The 24656-nt window shown below is 41.7% G+C and overlaps 1 protein-coding gene across 4 annotated transcripts in view; it reads right to left on the minus strand.

Annotated features, from left to right (window-relative positions):
• The window catches only part of nav2a (neuron navigator 2a), a 230069-nt gene that overhangs the window by 50724 nt on the left and 154689 nt on the right, over positions 1–24656 (minus strand). For all 4 annotated transcript variants that reach the window (XM_042412852.1, XM_042412867.1, XM_042412859.1 and 1 more), the window contains exons 7-12: positions 22449–22582; positions 12017–13283; positions 10277–10386; positions 10050–10158; positions 8653–9066; positions 1649–1771 (exon numbers count right to left, since the gene is read on the minus strand). In XM_042412852.1, coding sequence (XP_042268786.1) covers positions 1649–1771; positions 8653–9066; positions 10050–10158; positions 10277–10386; positions 12017–13283; positions 22449–22582 — 2157 coding nt within the window. The remainder of the gene's footprint in view (positions 1–1648; positions 1772–8652; positions 9067–10049; positions 10159–10276; positions 10387–12016; positions 13284–22448; positions 22583–24656) is intronic.

Here is a 24656-nt window from a genome sequence, read left to right on the forward strand (position 1 = left end):
TGTGACAGGACAAAGACCGCAGCGTCACACTGAATCACTCACACTGACACAAGGCGATCCAGAAAGTCCCACAGTAAGACAAATACCAAGTCAATCTTCTCACTTTACAACATGCTGTGGTTTATACAGTATATCCTGATAACACCCACAGAAATACTTGTGTCTCGCTGCAATTCCCCAACTTTCAGGATGCATTTGCACGACAGCAGTGTGGTTTATTGCACAAAGCCCAGTTGCTTGGTCTCAAGTCAATTTTTCAAGTCAAGTCAATTTTATTTATATAGCGCTAAATCACAACAGAAGTTAGGCACTTCTCACATAGAGCAGGTCTAAACCGTACTCTGTAATTTTCGGAGACCCAAACATTCCCCCATGAGCAAGCACTTGGCGAAAGCGGCAAGGAAAAACTCCCCTTTATCGGGAAGAAACCTCAAGCACAACCGGGCTTTAGGTGGGCGGCCATCTGCCTTGACCAGTTGGGTCAAGAGGGAAAGAGTTTCATAGATAGCACATTCGCATATGATAGTTTTATTATTATATGAACAGAGAAATGGGGATTGTAAGACTGAAAAGATTAATACACCCTAAAGTTGCGTAATATTGATATGTGATATGATATGTTTGTTTAAAGTATTTGACTTGAGATTTAGACGAGAAGATTGATAACATATGACGCTATAGAGCTAGGGGACTGTTAGCTTAGCTTAGCATAAAGACTGAAAACAGGGGGGAACAGCTAGCCTAACTGTCTAAAGGTAACAAAATCCCCCTTTTAGCACCCCAAAGGTTCACTAATTAACAGGGGTTATGTTCCAGACTATTTCTTGGCCCGGGAGCAGTGACTTTATTTAACTCTTGTTGTTACCATGAGGTTGCTAAGCAACTAGGGGAGACTTCAGGGAGTCAGCTTTTTGTATAAAACAAAACAAGAGATAAGATGCTAGTTAGCAAGCTTTAGGGGTGCTAGTGGGCAGATTTTGTTACCTTTGGAAAGAGCCAGGCTGGCTGTTTCCCCCTGTTTCCAGTCTCCATGCTAAGCTAAGCTAATCAGCTGCTGGCTACAGCCCTATATTTAACAAACAGAGTGGTATCAATTTTCTCATCTCACTCTTGGCAGGAAAAGGGAATCACTGTATTTTCCAAAATTTTGACATATTCTGTCAATAGCTTGTGTGTCTGCATTATGCTCATTTCTGCGATATGAAACCTTTTTTTATGTTTAAAAACAATTATTTTCCCATCTACATGTCTAAACGCTCCATTTAAAACCCCATGGAGAGGACATTTCATTCACAAGTATTGCAATCAAAGTCCATGACAACTTAAGAGGGTTCAACAGTGTATTCAAATGCCTGCAACACTATCTCCTCCATCAACAGTATGATAACACTTATCTACAGACCACAAACTTTCATAATAAATTTATACGCCGAAATTCCCAATGTGCTGATCTTCTGACATTAAGATCAGCACATTCAATAAGATGTGTGTGAAGTTTTCTGGGAAATGTTGGTAATCAGTAGAAGTAGACAAACCAAGCCAAGTTTGCAAGTCAACTGCAATCCCAGCATTACTCCACACACTGATCATCTCCCAGTATAAGAGAGGAAGTGGGTGGAATTTCCCTTTTAAGATTTTTCAGTCTTACCTGTCAGCATCACCCTGTCCCGATGACGTGTTTCGATGGAGTGTCTCTCGAACGGAGGACATGCTGTCGGGCAGGCGGTTCAGGCGCCGTGTGTACAGACCCAAACCTCCATCAGTCATGTAGCTGCAAAACACAACAAAAGACATCAGATACCGGCACCATACAGCAGCTCTAAGACGTACAATTAAAGGGCTCATAGAGGATGACATAGTGCAGTACCACACTTTGCTCTAAGACTTTGGCCTGAGTTAACACACTCTGTTCTTCTTCTCAGAGCTGCTTTTGTTGTATATAGAGCAGTAGGAGCCCACATCCATCTAGTTTTCCGGCTGAGGCAAAGTCCTCATCAATCAGGGCTAAACGGTTGGCAAAGAGCCTCCCGCCCCCAAACACTGAAGACACTAAACTATCTGACTGAAGACACATTTCTCTGATGTGGCCGGTGGTAAACAACAGCAGTCTGTAAAAGCATTGGTAGCTGACTAGACAGAGGATGAGTCTATTCTTTGCTCCTACAGGAAGGATATCACCATTCATCACCGAGACAGAGTCCATCATCTACTCTGGGCTTGGATATTATGATTGACTGCACGGCTTAATGTTAAGAGCAGCTGAAAAGATACTGTATATGTAACTGCTGGATAAGTAGGGCATTCACTTCATTTCATAACGGAAAATTACATTTGAAGGGGCTTGATTTATTGGTTGTTGGAGTCAGAGGCTGACCGTTAGCAGCAGTTACAGTCTGAAGCTGATGCCCTGAACACTTACACAAACATTCCCATTCAAACTAAAACAACACCAACTAATTCCCCAAATATTTACCCATTGAGTGGATTCCTAATGGAACTAAATATTGACTCATTTAACCCAGGTGTAATTTAATGAAATGTTTGCTGATTTAAAGTTGAGGCTGGACCGTTCGGTTGCTGAATGCTTTCTGTGTGGGACTGTGATGATTCTGTTTTTGCAGTTAAGTGAGTAAAAAAAATCATCCCGGCCAGATTTCGACCACTAAAACACTCTCTGTGTTATCTCGATGTGGATCTCAAGGAGAGGGAACCCACACACACATACACACACACACACAAAAACACACATTTATACATACATGTACAGTACACACACAGTACAGTGTTCCTTTGTATGACCAGAAGTCAAACAGAATTAGCATATGAGCCGCAGGACAGAAACAACCAAAAGTGGCTCCGCAGTGAGGAAACTTCTTCAGGCGCTGAACAAGCTGAAGCCTATATTAGGTTTAAGGTTGCAACTAATAATTATCAGTTAATCTATCCCTGATTTTATAGCTTAATTAGTTGAGTTTTGTGGTCATTTATAAAACAGGCTGATATCAGTTTGGAGTCATATTTCTGTCCCTCTAATGAACATCAAAACGACACTAATGAATGTCATTTTAACTAGCTGGTTTGGTTTGGCTCTTAACTACTAAATGTTCCGCTATGTTCCGCAGCTAGCTGCTAAGTTACAGTCAGCCGCTCGGTGCTGGGCAGGTAGAGTACATTCGGTTTATTGGAGCTTGTTTTCTGAAAACAGATGCCTGCTGCGGCTGGAAATGAGGTTGATGAGTTTGCAGTCTGGAAAACCTAAACAATGAAAAAACTAAAAGAGGCAAAGAAATACTGTAGAGCTGAAGTGAACTTCAGCAATGGATGACGATAAAAAAAACATAAAACATTATACACTAGTGCAGTGCATAATTTATTTACTCTATAAAATGTCAAAAAAGGGGGGAAAAGCCCATCACAAGTTCCCAGAATCTAAGGTGTGGCGATTGTTTGTTCTTGATAAAATACTTTGATGATTAACTGATTATCAAAACTGTTAATCAACTAATTTATTAACTAATTGTTGCAGCACTAATAATGTTAAATAGGCCTCAGATCCTGGTGATTATCCACAACAGTAGAAATGACTGGAGGATGAATATAGTTAATTGCAGAATGCATGAGGGACACTTTGACTACAGCTGTCTTCTCCACTTTACTCATTGATTTGACAACATTGAAGAAATGCATTTAATAGAAACTGCAGTTTCAAGCAAGCATAACGAAGTTTAAACACACAATGAGTGGTTATTATTAAATGTGGCTCTGAATTAGTCAGCAAATCAATTTCTGCACTTTTTAGCTTTTTAATATCTTCAAATGTGTGATCTGGAGCCAACCACTTCCTCTGGATGAAATTACAAAATGTACCCATAATTTTTTCTCATGCTATTGGAGCCAGATAAAAGTATCAAACCACCTGTTAAAATGCACCAGAATACAGGAAATAACACTGTTAAAACTTTTCTTCGGGAGGGCATCCAGACCCCCCGTTAGACTGTCCCACCCACATTTTTAATACTTCCTACGCCCGTGTTTATACTACCATCGAAGTTAAATCAAGTGATCCGTGCGCTACTAAATGTCAGACGAATCCACTTTTTCTTCACTGATGTAAGACTTGATGTGTAGCAGATTTTTCAATAACAAGAGAGACAAAAGACAATGTAGGAAGATTGAGAATGAGGGGCGTTAGCTCGCCTTTATAGAAAACATCCATCATCTCATAGCAAAGTCACCTTGAAGATTCCAAGGCATTTACGCGTGCACGCGCACACACACACACACACACACACATACAATTCTTCGTCAACAGTAATGAGTGACTGAGCCTCCCTGTCCTCCTGTTTCAGATGCCTGTTAACCTGTAACCTTCTGCAGCAGGAGAAACGTGCCCAAACAAGACAGTTTATGGGCTGAAACGGAGCAGCCAGGTTGAGTTTACATAGCCGTGCAAGTAACAGAAGAAAAAGTCCTTGTGTAAATCAAACTGCGGAGATATTTGACTCACTAAGAATGCATGTGCTGTGGTACTGACAGAAGAAAATTCACAAAATCTCACGCTCTGGAAAAAAAAAAAAAAAAAAAACCCCAAACAATCGCCTCTAGAGCTTCTGATTTATATTGGCGGTTGAAAATGCTCAAACGTACCTTTCTGCCTCAAACATGGTAACACAGTTAGTCCAAAGCAAAATAAACAAGTCCAGATGAGGGTTGATCCCTGTTGATAAAAATCTCCAAAGCAAAGGTGTCCCTTTTCAAACCACCTGGCTACTGTCTGTTATCAGGTCTGAGATCTAAGATCTGCGGTTATTTGAATAACATCACCAGGTGAAAGCAGACTGGATCATGGTGATATCACACTAATGTACGGTATCAGTATAGATTATGTGTCCATGTGTTAGCCTGAATGCGTGTGAGTGTGTGAGCTCTGTGTTGGTATGCGGCTTCTCTCCTCAGTTCCACATGCTTTTTCCCTCCTGGCTGGAGGTTGGGTTTGTCTGCGAAGGGTGGAGGAGGGATGGGGCAGGAGGGAGGGGGGATAGAGAGTGAGGGAAGGGGGAAGGCAGAGGGATTGATCAGGCAACATACCCCCGAGCTCAGGAGGTTGGGAAAGGGGGGGGGGGGGGGGTTCTTGTCTCAATGGGCCAGAGAAGCCGAAAGGAAAGAGAGAGAGGGGGGGGGGGGTTGGAGATTGAAGAAACTATATGTGGTGTCATCAGTCATGTTGTCTGTGTTGTAGGACTCTAAATAAATGAACTATCAAGACAGATAAAGGCTGAGCTGGCCATAGAGTTTGAAATGGTAGGGTGGCAACTAATGATTGTTTTCATTATTTGTTAGTCTCTCTGTTGTTTTTTTGGGTCATTGATTCATTTTTTAGGTTATAAAATGTCTGAAAATGGTCAAAAAAATGCATTATAATTTCCTACAGCAGTCGATGAAGTCTGTTTTGTCCTACAAACAGCCAAAAACCCAAAAATATTCAATTTACAATGACAAAGAACAGAGAAAACAGCAAATCCTCACATCTGAGAGGCTGAAAACAGTGAATATTTGCCATTTTGCCTGATAAATGACAATCAATTATAAATAAAAAAAAATGATGATCAACTAATCAACTGACTAATTGTTCCAGCACTAGAAATGTCTAAAAGAAAATTTACTCTGTTACTATTATTACTATTTAATTTGCAATTATACAGTATATCATTCTGGGAGTTGAAGGATCAGTTCACACACATTATTATTTACTTATTTACTTACAATTAGTTGCTCTGCAGGTAGTTTTGGTTTCATGTGCTGAATATCTCTCTGTTCTACCTCCAGCCAAAGATTAACTGATTTGAATTTTTGGTTATAACGGCACTGAAACTGCTCTCTATCTGTACCTGGGAACTACTATAATCCACACTAAGGTCTGTGGATTATTCAGATTAACAGGGACATTGTGTTTAGAGAAAGGTGTGGCTGAGGAATTCTTTTGAATGTCATTTTTAATGGTTTGAGCAGCACAAATGCAACTCCACTGTTCCCTTCCACTGTAATGTGGTGAAAGCAGAAGACATCTAAAAACCTGGACAAATAAAACCAGAACTATCTGCATGAGATAATATACTTTTTATGGTTTGGGTGAAATGACACTTTAATTGACAGAAAGAATAGAGTTGCAGTGTGAGACTTAACTGCTGTAATCCAAATGCCAACAGCTCCTCTCTGAGTAAACATCCCACCTCTGTGTGGAAGAACCAGTTAGTTGATGCTAACAGGCTTGTGATGGAGCTAACCTCTAAATGGCCTGAGGATGTAGAGAAGAGGGGGAGGTCATCTGTCTGTGTCTATTTTAAATGGTTAACCCACAGGGCGACTCCGCCCACCACACGCACACCCACATGCGTGTACCCACACACCCACACACACACACACTGCCTCACATATACACAAACACATCTAAACACGCACACGTCATGGCTCTGAAGCTTTCTACCCCCCCAAAACACAAGAAGTCTAACCCGCTTCCATTTGAATAAAAGCTCATTTTGCCAACCATCCATCACATCATCCCTTGGGTTTTAGCTGAGAGCATCACATACACACACCGAGCATGTACTATAAGTGTCACACGCACACAGTTAATATATCAAGCTTCACTCTGACAGTAGGCTACTATAAGAGCTCCACATTCTAGTGCAGTAGATTTCAGAGACCAACAGCGTAATCGTTTATCAAGCAAAAATACAAAAAATGTACAGGTTCCAGTGTCTCAAATGTGAGTTTTCTCATTTCATATTATTGTAAATGTAACATCTTAGAGTTTTGTATTTTTGGTCTAACAAAAGAAGGAATTTGAAAGTGTCACTTTGAGATTTTGAGGGGCATTTTCTGTATTTTTCTAACATTTAATGGACTGAACAATCAATAGTGTAATTTTAACAACTAAAATCAATAACTGCAAAAAAAGTACTTTTATTTAGGCTTGCTTCCCTCGCAGGTTTGACCCAGCTCGCTAGATGTCAAGTATTTGGAGCAAGCGAATGGCTCTGCTCACCTGCTCACCTGTCCAGATGTGGCTGTGGTTTGGCCTTTGTCTGCTCGGCTACAGCCTCAGACATATCAAGTACTTCAAGAGCACTTAGCTCCCTCGACTTCCACAGCTGCCTCAGGGCTGGTGAATCAGTGCAAATCCATGGGGGCCAAAGGAATTAATGTGAACCACCAATTTTAAAAGATGTGGGTTGTTGTTTTTTTTTTTTCTTTTTATCATCTTGCTTGGCTGAGCGCGTAGAATCTTTGATACACTTACATTCATTGTGACTTAACCTAATCCCTGTAGCTGCTCTATTACCAGACCCTGGTCTCTGTCTTAAGCTTTTCGATGCCATCTGAAGGCGAGTTGGCACATTTTACAGCTTCATCTGATAAATGATGATGACAGCAGAGGTTTAAATTGCACAGTGCGACGGCCAAGGTATGCGAGGGGCCTGTTACAACACGGACACTGGCTTTGAGGGAGCAAATAAACAGGTTATCAGCATATCAGTGTCTGCAGACAGAGAGACGGGATACTTGTGGGATCTAAGCTATACAGAATAAATGTTGCTCATACTACTGAGGCTGAACTGTGAGATATTTGTCTTGATACTTGGATCACAGGAACAGTGAAGAAGGAACACTACTGCCCCCTTCTGGCGAGCTCGCATTTGAGAAAACACACAGTCTACATGGTCACATCAATCACATGGAAATTATAGTGTTGTGCTTTTTTTCATTTCCTCCCCTTCTTTTTCCTAAGCACTTAATTCAGTTTTTTAATGATCATTTCTCATGTTATGATCAACCACAATACCATATTTCCACCATCAAATGAGGATCCCATAATAGTAGTGATACAGTATAGTACTGCACTATACTAAGCAACTGAAAAGATTCCTCAGTTGAAATAAGTCATTTCTGAAATTGTGTATAAGTCTCAAAGACAACAATAAATTATATCATTTTAGAGGCTTAGATTTAAGAGAAAGAGTTACAGAGGATATTTATAGCCAGTGTTTGATTTTTGGCTCGCCTACCAAGGGATGTCAACATAAATAGATGATCATTTTCACTGGCAGAAATTGTAAATACAGATTAATCCTAGAAGTATTGTATATCAGCCTGCCACCACCAGGTTCCTGATGCCTATGAACACAGAATCAGCTGCTGTGTTAACTGGCTTACACAATGGATCAAGTTAGCAACTTATCAATTATCTCAACAGAGCTCAAATTTTGAAGTTTAATCAGTCACTCTCTATGTTCTATAAATTCTATTTCATTTGTTGATTTGTGTTTTTTTTAATTAACTGATTCATTATTTAGTCTATAAAATAATAAAAATCCCACACAAGTTCTCAGAGGCTTCAAATTGATTGTTTTGTCTGTCAAATGTCCAAAGCACAAAGATATTAAATGTAGAAATGATATAAAACAGACTTAAGCAGAAAAAGTTCACATTTGAGAAACTAAAACCTGCAAATGTTTCATATTGTTGCTTGAGAAATGACAATCAGTTATCAAATTGCTGTCAATTAACTTTCTGTCAATATACTAATTGTTTCATTGAATATTTGTTTCAGCAGTAAAGACTTCAAAACCTCCATCAGCATAGTCCACTCACCCGCTGGTGACATCATCATTGCGTGCAGCATTCTTGCTCAGCACATCTCCATCGCTCATGTATCCGGTGACCTCCATGGCGATCCCGTCGAGGTCGATGTCCTCGCCGGCTCGATCCCCGAGGTCGACGCTGCAGAGGGCTCCGCCCCTGCCAGCCAGCTGCCGTCGGAGGTGCCCAGGGTACAAGTAGCGCCCTCCTTGGCCACCAGCCACCCGGCCGCTGTAACTGTTCCCCAGAGAGGGGGCATCGCCAGCTTGCAGGCGAGGGCTGGACTGGCCCAGTCGCCATGACGACAGGGAGGGGCGTGTAGAGGTCAGGCTGAGGATGCTTCGACTTCCTCCGCTGCTGTTGCTGCTGCCACCGCTACTGCTGATATCTGTGGTGACGCTGCCATCGAAGGTGGTTTCCAAGGTGCTGAGAAGGAAGAGCAGAAGGAGACAGAGAGAAATGAGATTACACATTACATACATAATGTGAGATATCAATGTAAATTTAATTTTTTCTTCAATTATTATAACTAAGAGATACTTGAAGAGAAAAACCTCCTCCTGCTGGTCTGATCTGTTCTCAAGGTTCTCTTGAAACAGAGATCTTGATGTCACTGATTTCCTGAATAAATGAAGCTTAATAAGATAATTACAATAATAATAAATGCAGTAATGAAAAATAAATAATATATGCAATGGTGGCTTAATGAATTGTAATTAAATCTCTACCTGCAGTTTCAGTTTCAGTTACAGTACAGATAAAAAGTTATCTCCAATGACTGCATTTGTCTAAGAGTGGAGATAACACATTTGGATCATCACCAAAACCAGAGTCCCTTGGCTCAAGGCACCATCATTATTTAACAGATTTCCGTTAAATACTGTATGTCGGATAAGAGATCCTTTCTCATGGCCTAAAAAAAAAAGAAAAAACAGGGCATATCAAGCTTACAACGGAGCCTAAACTAAATGTGGACAGCTGGGTCAGCACTGAGACGCAAGGCCAGAGCAGAGGTCAAAATTCTGTGGGAGGGAACGAGTTTAGAGCTAAACCTGAATCAAAGACGACATGAAAGACATGCCCTGTGATCAAAGCAAAAGATCCCTCAAAAGAAGGATGAGACAGCAATAAGAAAAAAAAAAGAGGTAATACCTGTAAACCTAGACGGACACAGTCTGCTGACCATGAGGCAGTTCAGTCACTGACTCAAATCCCCAGCAGTTAGCCTGATTTAGCCTGTTTACCATTCAGCCGTAGCAGCCATTGTACGGCGCTACACTTTGATGATCCCCAAACAGTAGAGTTTTGTTTTCCATGGCTGCCTTATGAACAGTGCTGACTTGATAGGTTAAAAAAAAAACACTTTTAAAAGTAACTTGTTACTTTTGTTTAGTAGATATTTTTTTTACCTGTGTGTGACCTGAGTTCCTCGCAAGCTGGACATGGTCTCCTCCAGATTCTGCCGCAGGTCTGCAATGTTTTTGACAGTCCGCAACCTCCTCGTCTCTGGGTCTTCACCTGAGTGAGACAAAAAAAACAAACAAAACCAAGCTCAGAAAGATTTACCAGCACAATAACACATAATACATCAACTCCGAACAAAGACAGACTGCACTAGTGTGAAGCGATTACCCACCTGAAAGGTCCTCGATGGAGGTCTGGCTGGTCTTGGTGAAGGAAACGTCTCCACCTCTTCCTCCTGAGCCGGTCTCAGTGTTCACTGTTCCCTCGCCGTCTGTGTGGGATCTGAGAAAAACAAATTGTACAAAGGATCAAAGGGAGGAAATCATCGATTCTGAATTATTGCCCATTTAGCGGGAACCTAATATTCAGCAAATTGTCACGGAACAGGGATAACCCTGATTAAGAATTAAATCTGCTGTGTTTCAAGTCTTGTGACCAGGGTCCAATATGAATGGCTGCTAAGCCCCAAATGCCAGTAAAGTTTGTCTTTGAAGGATAAATCAATACAGTTCACCCGCTGCACTGGCTGGTAGCTTTTTGAGACGATGACGTTTGAATGCCTGGGGTTATATGCAGCCTTTGGTCTTTGCCTGATACAAGACTTTGTCCTTGTTGACTACTATACACTCTCTCTGAGTGTGAGCCTGTCAAAACCACTAGACTGCCTGGTACACTGCTCTACAAATAATTACAACATCTAAACTGCTTTTTCTAACTTCTGGGCAACTGACTTAACATTGGTGAAAACTTTATTTACATGTTCTAACAATTCTTTTAGCTGGTATCCATTATTTTAGTTTACCAGGCCTTAGCAAGTTAAAGAAAACGTCATTTTTTTAACAACTTTGAACTTTTATTTACTGTCAAACATATCTTTCTGACAGGGTGAGGTGGTATAATCCTAGTGATAATGGTATCTGACAGGCATACGGCAAAAAAGTAAGTTTCTGAGTACTGAGGATGGGGGTGTATTGGGGAGGTGGGCTGGTTAGCTACAGGTCAGCATGTACAGGGGGAGGAAAGGGCAGCAGTGCAGGAATTGTCAGGAAGCTAATGACTGGCTGACAGAAAGGACCTTATTGAGAGCGAGAGGAACCTCTTTCCTTATCACACTGGGACCAGGACAGAGGTCAGAGGCACACAACATCCACACATACTCGCCCAGATACATGTGCACACACATGCAGACAATACGCACATGCAAACACGCTCGAACAAACACAGATGTGACATTCCTGGTTAACGGTTCACAGATGGGCGAGCTTTCTCAAAGTGATGGATTCCGATTTTTTTAAGTTTTCAGATGCTGTCATAAAAATCAAACATCAAACGTGTGATGACGTTCTCATGAACTTTGACTTTCCAATCCTGGTCACATAGTACACGTGTTACACACCAATTTGTAGTTATTTAAAAGCTTAGAGTGTCAAGAATACCCAGAACTGTTATGAGGTATATGAATGAACAAATATGCTGCAGTAAACAAATAGTAGTCACAAACATAACCAATTCTGAAAAATGTGCTGAGTGTAAGACTATTTTGGGTAAGATGTGTAATGTGCAATGGTTTAATGACTCTGGAAACCGCAATTCATTTTTAGTTTTTATCTTACTTTGTACTGCATTTAATTTGGCTTTTTATATTTGATGTGGATCTTAATGTTCCAGATGTATTCAAGATGGTGCAGTAGAAGTGTCCCCATTATTTCCTTGATCTTTTGTTTGTCTCTTGTCCTCTTCAGTATGTTTCCCCTTCTCTTTTTAAGAATTGACATATTTTATCATTAAAGTTAACAGGAGACTCAACTATTTTGAGCTCTGTTTGATGCTCATTTAGTCACAATTATTTAGTTTAGAAACTAAGTCCTGATGCTGTAACAGGTGTTTCCCACCCCAGTCTGTATGATCTCACCTGTACATGAAAGGTGCGACGGTGGCTGTGTTGGGGTGGCTGTGGTGCTGTTGAGTCTGAGGTAGCTGCACGCTGACCGTGTTGCTGGCTGTGCTCTGCGTAGTGCCTCCCCCCGCCACGGGGGCGGCGCTGCTCTTCCCCTCTGTGGAGGCCAGGCTGGAGGTCGAGCTGGAGTGTCTGCTGTCCCTGTCTCTGTCCAGAGGACCGCGGTGCATAGCGAGACCCCCTCCTAACCGCATGCTCCGAGGCCTCTCCCCGGCCTCCTTCGTCCCCACTGAGGAGGCTTTCCCCCCGACTCCCGGGGCTTTGCCTCCTGGCTTTGGTATTCCGCTGTGTGCAGGGGTGGAACTCTCCTTTTTGGCCACTTTACCCCCCTTGGGAATGAAGCTGGCAATTTTAGAGGTCCTTTTGTTTGAGCTGTCTGTGTCTGCAGCAACAGGTGCTACTTCCTCCTTAGGCTCCTCCCCCCTGAGTTCTGCCCTGTCGGGGACGGAGATTCGTTTACCCGCCTCCTTCCCTTTCTCCTTCTCTTTCTCCTTCTCCTTCCCCCTCTCTTTGTCCTTGTCTTTCTCAGGGCCTTTGACAGAGCCCTTCTTGGCAGTCAGAGCTCTGCTGAAAGTGCGCTGGGCGATGCCCCTCAGGGCAATTTTGGGGCTGCTGGCTGTTGTGGCAACAGTAGTACCTGCTGAGGGAGCTGCTCCATAGGCAGCCCCATTGCTAGTCCCGTTCATTCCCGGGCGTACATTGCCATCGTCGTCCTCCAGGGGGTCGGTGTTAGAGCCGGTCTCGGCTCTCTCCACCTGCCCCGCTACTAACTGCTTGGCTGGTGCAGCACTGTCAGTCTGAGCCCCCACTCCATTGGAGGAGGTGGAAGATTTGGAGCTTCCTTTACTGTTGAAGAGCTTAAGCTTCTCCAGCATCGACTTCTGAGCGACAACCTTAGGAGGAGCTTCGGTTGTCGCCTTACAAGCAGTGTCCTTCTCCTGCTTTACGGACTGCATGGCAGACGAGGGGCTGCTGGTGGAGGAGGGAGACGGAGAGGAGGTGTGCTTGGAGCTCATTGACTTACTCCTCCAGGGCTTGCCGTTGCTGTTGGGCTGGGGAATGGCTGTGGAGGAGGATGATGATGATGATGACGACAAGGATGATGAAGGAATCAGGGCGGAGGTAGCGGCAGGGATGCTGGTTGAGGAGCTGACGGTCACCGCAGATGACGGAGCGTGCTCAGTCATCAACGAAGGCTGTGAGGTCACGCCCTCTGAGGAATCTGCATCAGAAAAGAGACATTTCAATAAACAATAAGATAGGAAGGTACAGATTAGGAGGAAAAGTCACGCAGAGGGAGGATCTGGGGGAGAGAAGAGAAACCAGATGCTGAGTCTTCTTTGACCCCACACAAAGTGGCCTTATAAGGGCCTGGAGGTGGTCTGTGTTGATATAGCCAAATGTGCCATTACTTTCCTTAGAGCTAACCACCAAAACTGTTAAAAACCCCTTAGCACTAACAATGAATGGAGCCCATCACAAACTGTTTATAAAAACAATGAGGAGCAGGCTCAAGTGCTTTAAAGTCTTGCCAAGCAGGCTGAGTCAAGGAGCAGCACTGCTGCACTTATAAGGCTTGGACTTATATGGGCTGCTTTTGGTCAGCGTCCCTCTGCTTTACAAAGAAACATTGTTTGGTTACATCTGGTTACATGTACTCAGATCCTTGTAAATTCATAAGCAGGGGGAAAACAATTTAACCTGGAGATGAACAGAACAGAAAGCCTCAGAGTTACTAGTGTTTCTTGTGTAAACATGCTCCTCTAAACCACAGTTGCAGAATTATCACCCAAGAAAAAAAAAAAAAAAAATGTTTTGGTAAATCTGCAACAAGTGACTCAGCAGCATCTCAACTTACCAAGAACTGAAGGAGCAAGAGGAGAAAAGCTGAAAATTCCTGGTGTAACTCACTGTCCTCACTGTGAGAAATAAAGTATCCTGAGGGCTGCTGCTGAGGTTGTCAGTGTGTGTGTGTGTGTGTGTGTGTGTGTACAAAGCTGAGCTACCAGAAGCAGAGAGTTCAGACCAGTAACATTTGAATATTCAAACACCAACGGCCAGTGAGAGAGAGGGCCTGTGAAGGGAGTATTGGTTGGAATGAATCATAACAGTTCCGTTGAAACACACACACCTCTCTCTGTACACACAAACACACACACACACACACCCAAAACATGCACACACACACTCACATACTTATATTTGAAGTCACTGCTGCTATCTTGTGCCTTCTCGTGTAACTGTAATCCCCTCAGACCAATAGGAGTTTAGTGTCTTAATACATCACACTGCACTAAAATCTTCATCTTAAGACGTCATTTTTCAATAATTATTAAGTCCTTTTCTTGTTTTCTTAAAACAGGTGTCTGTATCTTGAAATAAGACAGAATAAGGCAGCTTACCACACTAGAATAAAGACAAATGATATCTGATTTTAGAAAAGTCTTGAAACAAGCTGATTTGTATTAGAAAAATGTTTAATTTTCTCATTTTGTTTCATTTTTTTCAAAACAAATAAGACTGTCACATCTCAATAATCGACAAAAATGACTTAAGACGGCGCTTATAGAATCATTATATTCTATTTTAATAGTGCACACTGAAAAATGATCATATAACTCACAGAGTCCATTAAGTTATTAGTAAAGTTTCTTCTAACTCACGCTAGCAGCGTTAAATTCCATATTCATATGTTATTCATATTGTCTCATTAAGTCAGCATTTATGCAGAATATTAAACACTCAACCCACTTGTTTACCCCTTTCTCATCTGTTTCTCCACTTTATTTCATTTTTCAGCGCCTTTCATGCCCTAATTGGAAATAGGCACCCCCTTACCGCCTCTCCTTTCTCCCCTGTTTAGCATTTAGCGAGAGCAGCCTGAAACAATGGAGCCATTAGGAAGTGATTAGGGCCCAATTAGCCGTGCTAGCAGTTAGCGATTGGGAAAGTGGGTCAGGTTGCTAATAGCTGGCTTCCTATTGGAGACGACTGAATGAGAGGGGGACCTGCTGTGATTATGGAGCAGGCAGAGAGAAAAAAAGGGGAACTGGGACTACAGGTTTGGGATGTAACTGAAGCTTTGATGGGGGCCAGCAGGACGATGTGTGCTGTCCGTGAACGGGGTCGGCTTGGATTACGGGTCAGAAAGGGACAGGAGAAGAAAGGCGGGACATGGAGAGGCCCTGGACACTGGGGACAGCTGCTGGTTGTCATGACTGGACCCGGTGACCTGGACTGACACGCTCCAGTTAGGCTGCCATGGGTGAGAGAAGGTGGTCAATCTTCAACATGCCCAGGGTCAAAAGTGACACTAGAGTGATGGGCTTAGACATTGTTGCATCATAAACTCGCTTTCAGAATCAAAAGCAGCTAGGATGTTAGTTTCCAGACAAGGTTCAACACTTCAAACACATAAATAACATAATTCGGTCACAAATTAATGAAATCTAGATGTCACATTAAAGCTGTTTACACTTTTCAGCTATTTCTTCCTCAAGCTGAGAAAGGTTCTTATTTTTAAAGGAAATACACTTTATTGTAAGTTCAGGAAACTTGATGCAAGGAAGCTCACAAGTTTTCACAAACTTTTCATTATCAGCACAAAATGCAGGAATCACTTTTCCTTTGAAAATAAACAAAGAATACTTTTAACTTGCCCTAAGAACGGGTCACTGACCTAAAGACCCTGGTGCAGCCTTGGGGCCAAATCCTGAAATTAAACTCCTCATTGCCCCTCATTCACTGCGCTGGTTGAGCTGTCTACTTGAGGAAACATGTTGAAAGAATTTCAGTGTTTACGACTCAACTGCTTAATTACAGCAGTCATTAGAGATTAAAATAAAGAGCAGAAAATGATAGTAGAGGAAAAGGATTACAGACCACCACACCACTTCCTGTCTGCCATAAAAAACCTGTCTCACCCTCTGAGTGTGTCTGAGGGTCGCTCCAGCTGCCCTCTCCTCTCTCACAGCCTCCTGATAACATCAAGGCATTTGGGGAAATCAGGCGGAGTGGACCCAAAGCTCTTTTCACGGATCGTCACACTCATGTGTCTCTGCGTGTGTTCCCTGTGTGTTAATACCCATCTAAAACTGAGCAAAACCATGTAATTTCACACAAGTGTCAACACTCTTCTCTCTCTCTGTGTGTGTGTACATGTCTGTGGGAGGGAGGGGAGGGAGGGGAGGGGGATGTTTGTTCTGCTCAGCAACTTCAAACGCTTTACCCTCAGTACAGTTGCAGGACCGGAGCAGGACCAGAGCAAACGCACTCATCGGAGCACTGTGACCACATTTGCGCACAAAAAAACAAGCAGTAAATGCATTAGAGGTAACGTCGGCTGACACTGTTTAGACATCACAAGCCCTCCAACCCCTCTCATGGTCGCACTGGTCACAAGACATTAAGCTAAACCCTCTCAGTCAGTCAGTGACCAAATTGCTGACCTGAAAATGCCCTACTTACACACAAGTCACTCACATATAGCAAGGCTGAAAACATGTTTGTGCTTTAAAACCCAAGGTTTCACACGTGCTGCACAGAGAGAGCCTTGTGAGAACAGTTTTTTCCCTGATTGGTCAGCTTTATTTCATTTACTGACACCTTCATGTACATTTAGTTTATAATTTTTTGCAGAAGTTACTGAACGTGGACAGGCACGCAGTTTGAGGCTGCAGGTGTTTGCTTACTCATCATGTTCCGATTTCAGAAGCCTGCTCTCTCTCGCTCTCGCTCTCTCTCTCTCTCCCTCCTCAGTCATTGTGCTCCCAAAAGTGAGAGGGACAGCCGGCTTTTGTGCGGAGAGCGAAACTTTTTAAAGTTTCTCCACATGAATACACTCAAACAGTGACGCTACAGCTCATCAGAAGGCTATTCATTCTGCAAGGGCAACAGCCACAAACACACACACACACACACACAAACACACACATACATACACACAAGCAGAAATGCATGGGCAAACAAAAAGCGTGCACATGCATAAACACACAAGACACAACCGGGAGGTGCCCATTGCTGTCTCTGTCTCTCTGCTCTGTGTCACCCGGACTCTGTCACCTTGTGTTAACACAGAGCAGAAGAGAAGATTCAGGTCGGTTTCCTTACAGTGCGGTGACGTGACTCCGTTCTGGTGTCACAGCCATTGACACAGAACAGATCTGGCCAAACAATAGAAGCTGCAGGTGTCTCTCTAACCATTTGAACCTGCGGCAACAATATTTCAAAACATGCATGTAGAACATAATGTGTAGCATGTAAATCTCACTATGTTATTGAGAAAAAAACTTATAGTAATATCAGACAGACATGGTCAGATGCATAATGACAACTTGATAAAAAATAAAAAAAAACATATGAAATCAGTGTCAGGTGTTGTCTAATTTGTTTGCCAATATCCTGGCAACAACTACAACTACGACAATCCCATTACTTTTACTAATCAAACTCACTCACAAAAAGGGAAACTGCATTGACAAAACCCCTGCAGCATCAAAAATGCATACATTATCAGCAACCAACCAGTAAAACTGACTGAACCTGTTACCACTCTTTTAACAGTTAAATGCAAAGCTGAAGATATTTATCTCTATCTCTACAACCTGCAGTCCTAGCTGGAGTTGATCTACAAGTGCAAGCTGACAAACCTCATGGGTGCAGCAGCAGACTTCCAGAAACAAGGACAGGATGGACAGGAGAGGAGAGGAGAGTCCCAAACCATGGCCAACCATCCAGAGAGTGCAGGGGGAGGCAGAGGTGGAAGGAGGAGGAGGAGGAGGAGGAGGAGGAGTGTGGTGTAGCGCTATGGCAGAGGGGGAGGGGCTTGGCAGCATGTCAACAACATGGGCAGAGGGAGGGAGGGGGGTCAACCAGGATTCTCATTCTACCTGCTGCCAATCATATGGCCCACTGCTCCCGTAAAAACACAGACACAGACACACACACACACACCCCCACACACACACACTCCCACTGCTGAATGAATTCTCAGACCTTCACATAAAATGAGCAACAGTGACTTTTGTAGTAATTACTGCTTAATACTGTCTACCTGGGTACTTTTGGTTATTCTATTTTATATTTTTCTGTCTCAGAGCAAACTAAAAATCACCTGGTCATCAACTCCTACCACTATTATTCACACTAATAGTACTACTACTGCACTAATGCTAATTAAAATGGAACTCTGCATTAGTTTAAAGCAGAGCACTTAAGTCGCTCTTGCACTAGCTTATTGGCATCAGCGGTTTCATTCATGCTTCACCATCAGTGGCTCATTCGTGAGATGCATGGCTACCAGCTAACTAATAACATCCAGTCACATTCATACAGGTGTATAGATCAGCCTTTCTATCCTGACACTTCTCACTATCTATTCTGCTGATACTTTAATGCCGACACTGTTTGCCGCTGCAGCCTCTTCCACCACTCCTCCTCCTCCTTATGTGATAAGTTTTTGGTATTTAATTTAATTTAAAGGATATTTTTTCAAGTCTGTCTTAAAATGAGACTAGGTCAAAAGCTAATATTTGTTACAGAGAAAGTCAGTGTCTACAATGTGAATTCCTGGATATTAAATGTTCATCTGGAAGCTGTGGTGAAAAATTAAAATTTTAACAGCATCGGGTGCAAATTCAGGTCTGTCAAATAGTCCACATTGAGTCAAATCTATGTGTATAACCACTTGCTATAAATGGCTAATTCCTTCATGTGTCTCTGACTGAAATACTAATAATTACAAACACGTATCTGTCCGCTAAAAAACTTCCCCGTCTCCAGTGGAGCAGCGCATCAGAATAAACGCCCCACAGTGCTGTTCACAGTGTTGGTCCTAGTTAATTTGTCACTGTTTAAACACAGACAACAGACTCTCCCCTCACACATACTCACACACACATACACACACACACACTCTCACTCTCTCTCACTTTCTCGCCCTGCCTCTCTCTATGGGCGGTCAGAATTCTCTGTCTAATACAGGGTAATGAGTTTAGACTGTGAACACTAACACAGTCTATATAAAGCCTTGGCCCACTGAGTGGTGACAGAAGCTATTTCAACACTGGTCTTACTAAATACACTGCCAAAGAGACTCACTTTGTATGCAGCAGAACACTAACACTGGGTAGAACGAGTTAAACTGGGTCAGAGCAGTTTGGAGTTTACTACATCTCCCAAGAAGCATTTTTTAGTGAGAAACATCCAATCACAGAGCTTGAAATTCTATTTGCAACCACCGCTAACGGTAAGATGAAGATTATACTTTGTAGAAACTTGATAAAATATTCAGAAATTTAAATATATTCAGAGATTCAGTGTTGGATGAATTCAGCAACTATCGTGCAGCGTTTTGTTCCCAATTGCAATATCGTAGCTGAGGCTCATGGGTATTGTAGTATTTCGAGCTGTTCGCTATACCACACTGACTGACAGAAAAAACATGATTTTGTAGAAACTAAGTTGAAGTAATTAAAACTGATGACCATATAATAAACTTATTGTATTGTTGAATTATCCAAGCAATAAAAATACTGTTGCATGAGACCAAATCCAATCATTTCCACCATGGTCTCCTTCTTTGTAGAAATTACAATAAAGTGTCATGATAAATCAAGTCAAAAATATTAAATCGCTGTTTCAAAATGCTTCGATCTTTGAGTAAAATCTCAAATAAATTAAAAAAGACAAGCATAAATGAACTAAACAGTTCAGATCAGTACTGAGTCTGCACTGCACCTGACTCCAGCTTACCTGTGGGGATGAACACAGTCTGTCTACACCGGCCAACTGGAAGTCACAACATCTTAACACACACTCCAATAAAACACAGCTTGTCACCTCACCTCACCTTATACAATGTGGCCGTAGCTCCTTACTTATATTGTGCTGTCACTGAGGCTGCAGGCTGTCAAGTCAGAGGACTGTGCATTGATTTCAGCATCTAAATGTTTCTCATAGCAAGGTCAAGAGTAAGGCTCTAAAGGCATTAAGAATAAAGGCTCTGTCATTATGATGTGAGATAAAAGCAATGTATGTTCAGAATTAACCTCCACTAGACATTAAAAGGAAGCTAGTGAGTATTTATTAACTGATCATTCTTCTCTGACATCAACACCAAAAACGATAATAATGCACGTGTCTTTGCTACTTTCAACAGGCTAACAAACCTTCCTTTGTCAGTAGCATCTAAACTTCTATCCACCGGGGCCTGCAATGAATTTACCTCGTTCTCCAGTGACAAAATTCAGAAAATTAGACAAGAAGTCTATCAGGTACAGGGTATGCGTTGTCCCTGTGTACACTTAAAATCAATTCAAGTAGTATGACACAATTTTATCCGATCAACCATAAAAACCTGGAGGTCATTATACAACATCTGAAATCCTCCTCATGCTGCCTTGATATTCTGCCTTCAGGCTTTTTAAAAAATGTTTCAAACTGCATGGCCTCAGATATTCTACAAATTGTAAACACATCTCTTCTCTCAGGCTCTGAAAACTGACGTCATCAAGCCACTCTTAAAAAAAGAACAATTTAGATACCTCACTAATGAACAGCTATAGGCCCGTATCAAACCTCCCGTTTTTAAAGGAAAATCATTCAAAAAGCTGTTTTTCCAACAGTTGAACAACTTCTTGGCACTAAACAACCGTTTTGATGTCTTCCAGTCAGGATTTCGACCACACAACAGCAGTTAGTTAAGGTCCTCAACGACAGTGGCAGAATTTCAGTTTTAGTATTACTGGATCTGAATACTGCATTCAACAAGGTCGACCACAACATGTTACTAAACCGACTGGAAAACTGGATTGGACTTTCGGGCACGGTACTAAACTGATTTGAATCCTACTTTACGGACAGAGACTACTTTGTGTCTATAGGTAAATATACATGTGAGTAGACAAAAATGACATGCGGAGTTCCCCAAGGCTCCATTCTGGGGCCTCTTCCATTTAACATCTACATGCTTCCACTGGCTCAGATTATGAAAAACAACAAAACATGTTACCATAATTATGCAGACGACACACAAATTTACATAAATTTATCACCAAGTACTGAGTAAGTGCATTGAACAAATCAACAATTGGATGTGCCAGAATTTTCTACCATTAAACAAAGATAAAACTGAAGTAACTGTTTTAGGAGGAGGAACAATTAAAAGTCAGCACTCAGCCTCAATTGACATTAAAAACCAGAAACCAAGCAAGAAATCTTGGGGTAGTCATGGACTGAGTCCTGAATTTCAACAACCACTACTGTAACTGTGTCTTTACAGGTCTCCCTAAAAAAACATCGATCAGATATCTGCGGTTCATTCAGAACGCTGCTGCTCGAGTCCTCACTAAGACCAAGAAAGTGGATCATATCACTCCAGTTCTCAGATCTTTACACTTGGCTTCCTGTCTGTCAAAGAACTGATTTTAAAATACTGCTGTTGGTTTATAAATCACTGAATGGTTTAGGGCCAAAATACATTTCTGATCTGCTGCTACGTTATGAACCATCCAGACCTCTCAGGTCGTCTGGGACAAGTCTGTTTTCTGTTCCCAGAGTCAAAACTAAACATGGAAAAGCAGCGTTCAGTTTTTATGCTTCACATATCTGGAACAAACTCCCAGAGAACTGCAGGTCTGCTGCAACTCTCAGTTCTTTTAAATCATAGCTGAAGACTTTACTGTTTGCTGCTGCCTTTTATTAAATCAAATAATGATTCATTTCTTACACTGCACTGTATTCTTGTATTTCATCTGTCTTATTATCTTTAAGCTTGTTTTTATTTTCTATTCTCTTAGCTCTTTAATGACTCTTTTTAATTGAATTTAAATGTGCTTTTATGGTGCGTCTCTTTTGCGCTTTGTCTCAATGCTTTTAATGTTTTATGTAAAGCACCTTGAATTGCTTTGTTGCTGAAATGTACTATATAAATAAATTTGCCTTGCCTTGACTTGCCTTGAAAACATCTTGATTTCATGCTCATGTGTTCTTTGTTGTTTTCTCTTCAAAGCACACAGTTGTTTCAGTGCAGCATTGCACGCTGAGGGCTATGTATTATTTTCTGGCTCAATTTAATACTTTCCCTTGGTCTCAAAGCAACAGAGCTAACTGCCATTTTCAACTGTGATAACAAAAAACACCCAGGGTTTTCATAATTCACATTAATAAACACACCCACGTTAACATGTTTAAGAGCTGTGAGGTGTTTTCTTATTTGGAAATCACCTTCTCTCTCGCACACAAACTTCTGCTTCAACAATCACTATTATAAGATATAATAAAATCAGTGTTATGATGTTATGGTGTTGGTATTTACAGCCATCCGAGACCAGAACTACTGTAGGTGTGTCAGTGTGTGTGCTTGTCTGTGGTTGTACACAAAGCTTACCTTTGTTCAGGTGCGAATTGGCTTTGGTCTTGTCACTGAAGCCCTGGCTACGTCTGTTCCCAGCAGCACTGACCGAGCCTCTCGGAGTGATGTCACTGCCAGCAGTGGACATCCTCGCTGTGGGGCCGGGAAGTCTGATGAAGATTGGAAAAAGAGAGAGAGGGGAGAAATATAAATTAAAGAAAGGAAGAAAAGAAAGGGGTCATGAAAAGGACAAAACATTTTGTTTATGACAGTAACTAAGGTGAGAACTTCTGTAAATTCAATATAAGGCCTTTATCTCACACAGTGCAACGATTAGTTGATTAATCAGGCTGCAGGGAATTAAAACAGGCATTTTCTCACTGTGTTCTGACATTTTGTAGACAAAACTATGAAAAAAAAAACAAAAAAACGTTAATCAATAATGAAAAGAAATGTTAGTTGCAGCCCTGCAATGAAGCAACACATCAGGTTCCTCCAACACAGACAGCTGCAGACAGACGCATGTCTAGTCTACAGCTCCTTAACTCAAACAGGAGGGTCTTGCTTCATCAGGAATGAGAGAATAGGGACCATGCAGATACTGGAGAGTGACAGATTTAATAAGCATTTTATACAAACAGGTTTAACCCACAGGAATTCACTTGCCATGTAAAGGAATAGTCAAATAAGAGAAATAATATCCGTCTTGCATTGTTTCTCTGTTCTTTGTCTAAGCACTATGTAACTTTGTTAGATAAAGTGCTGCACAAATTAAGCTATTAATATTCATGATCTGTCATAGCCTGCCAAAACACTGGCACTGGCACACTGGCTTTGTTTAACACATTGTGAATTTGAAGTTTGTGACCTCAGTAGAAGTCAAAGTCGCTGTCCAGAACTCTAGAAGTACCTCGACATCAAGTGTTTTACTGAATTCGTAATATAAACTTCATTGATTTACTCAGGAGAGTTGTTGTTTTTTTGCCCTCTATTTGGGCTGCAAGGTCAAGTATATCTGAAACTGATGACTACACTAAACACACTCTCATACTGCCTCCTTGATCTCTGCAGTCTTTCTTTATGCTTTGTAGCACTTACTATTTTAGATTCTTTCAGCAACAGTGAATGTTCCCAAGATAAATGTTTATATCTGGGTAGTCTTCAGTCTGAAAGTCTGTGGCTTGGATTAGAAGCTACACACTGTTTAACAAATGTAAACTCAGCTATTGTTTGCTTTTCCTGCGGCTCTGCTTGGGCACCACTTCCCCATACACATACGGTAATCTAATGGAGACAGATGAGCTCACGGCGGTGTGGACGTATCTGAGCGGGTTGGAAAGGCTGATGGAGAGCAGGTCCCAGGGGCACCGTGAGCTCAACAGCCTCAGATTACACATCCTGTTCTTTTACTTCTCCGCATGGATTAGAAAGGATACATTGGCTACGTATACGCCTTGGTGAGATTTATGACACCTTGTTTCCATATTGTAAGTCGTCCTGTTGCCTTTGGTGACATCCGCGAGCCGGGCTGTAATCTAGCCAGGCCGTGGCACACAGACAGCTAATGAAATGCTAATTTACCAGTGGCGACAACATCATCATCATCATCATCCTGGGACTGCCAGGCGGATGCTGATAAGCAGATTACAGCTCTTTCTTTCAGCCCCTGTGCACAATTTAAAAACTCTCATTTCCAGCATGCCATTCACTTTGACTGACCGTTATTTATCTAGCTAGAGCAAGGTAATAGGTTTTTACCGTATAATTTAGTCCGGACTAACCTAAGATCATCATTTGACTTTCAATTATGGCAGTCAGCTGGCTTCCTTTCTTTGAAATGGCTACGTTTTCAAGAAATTATCAATTTGATGGTAAGAAAAACTGCATATATTTCATAGTTTTAATACGGACTACAACATATCAAAACTCTACTTATGTTTCATATCACTTTCCACTATCAAGAGTCTAATAAACCCCCAAAGGCCACACAAACACACACATATGAAAACAACATGAAAAACCTAATATGTCTAACTGAATATCATATTACAGAAAACGCCAGGAAGTTTGAATTTGGTCCAGAAACAGGTTTTGGTGTACCGTCATTTTGATTCTTTCACATTGCCTGCACCAGACCAGCAATTTTACTGCTGTGTGTGAGGATCTCTGATTATCATAGTTTCTCAATTCTAGTACATATATGCACAGAAATTGTGGTATATTTACATATTTAAGGCATTTATT

Source organism: Thunnus maccoyii, chromosome 1 (genome assembly GCF_910596095.1).
Source record: "Thunnus maccoyii chromosome 1, fThuMac1.1, whole genome shotgun sequence".
Classification (NCBI taxonomy): domain Eukaryota; kingdom Metazoa; phylum Chordata; class Actinopteri; order Scombriformes; family Scombridae; genus Thunnus; species Thunnus maccoyii.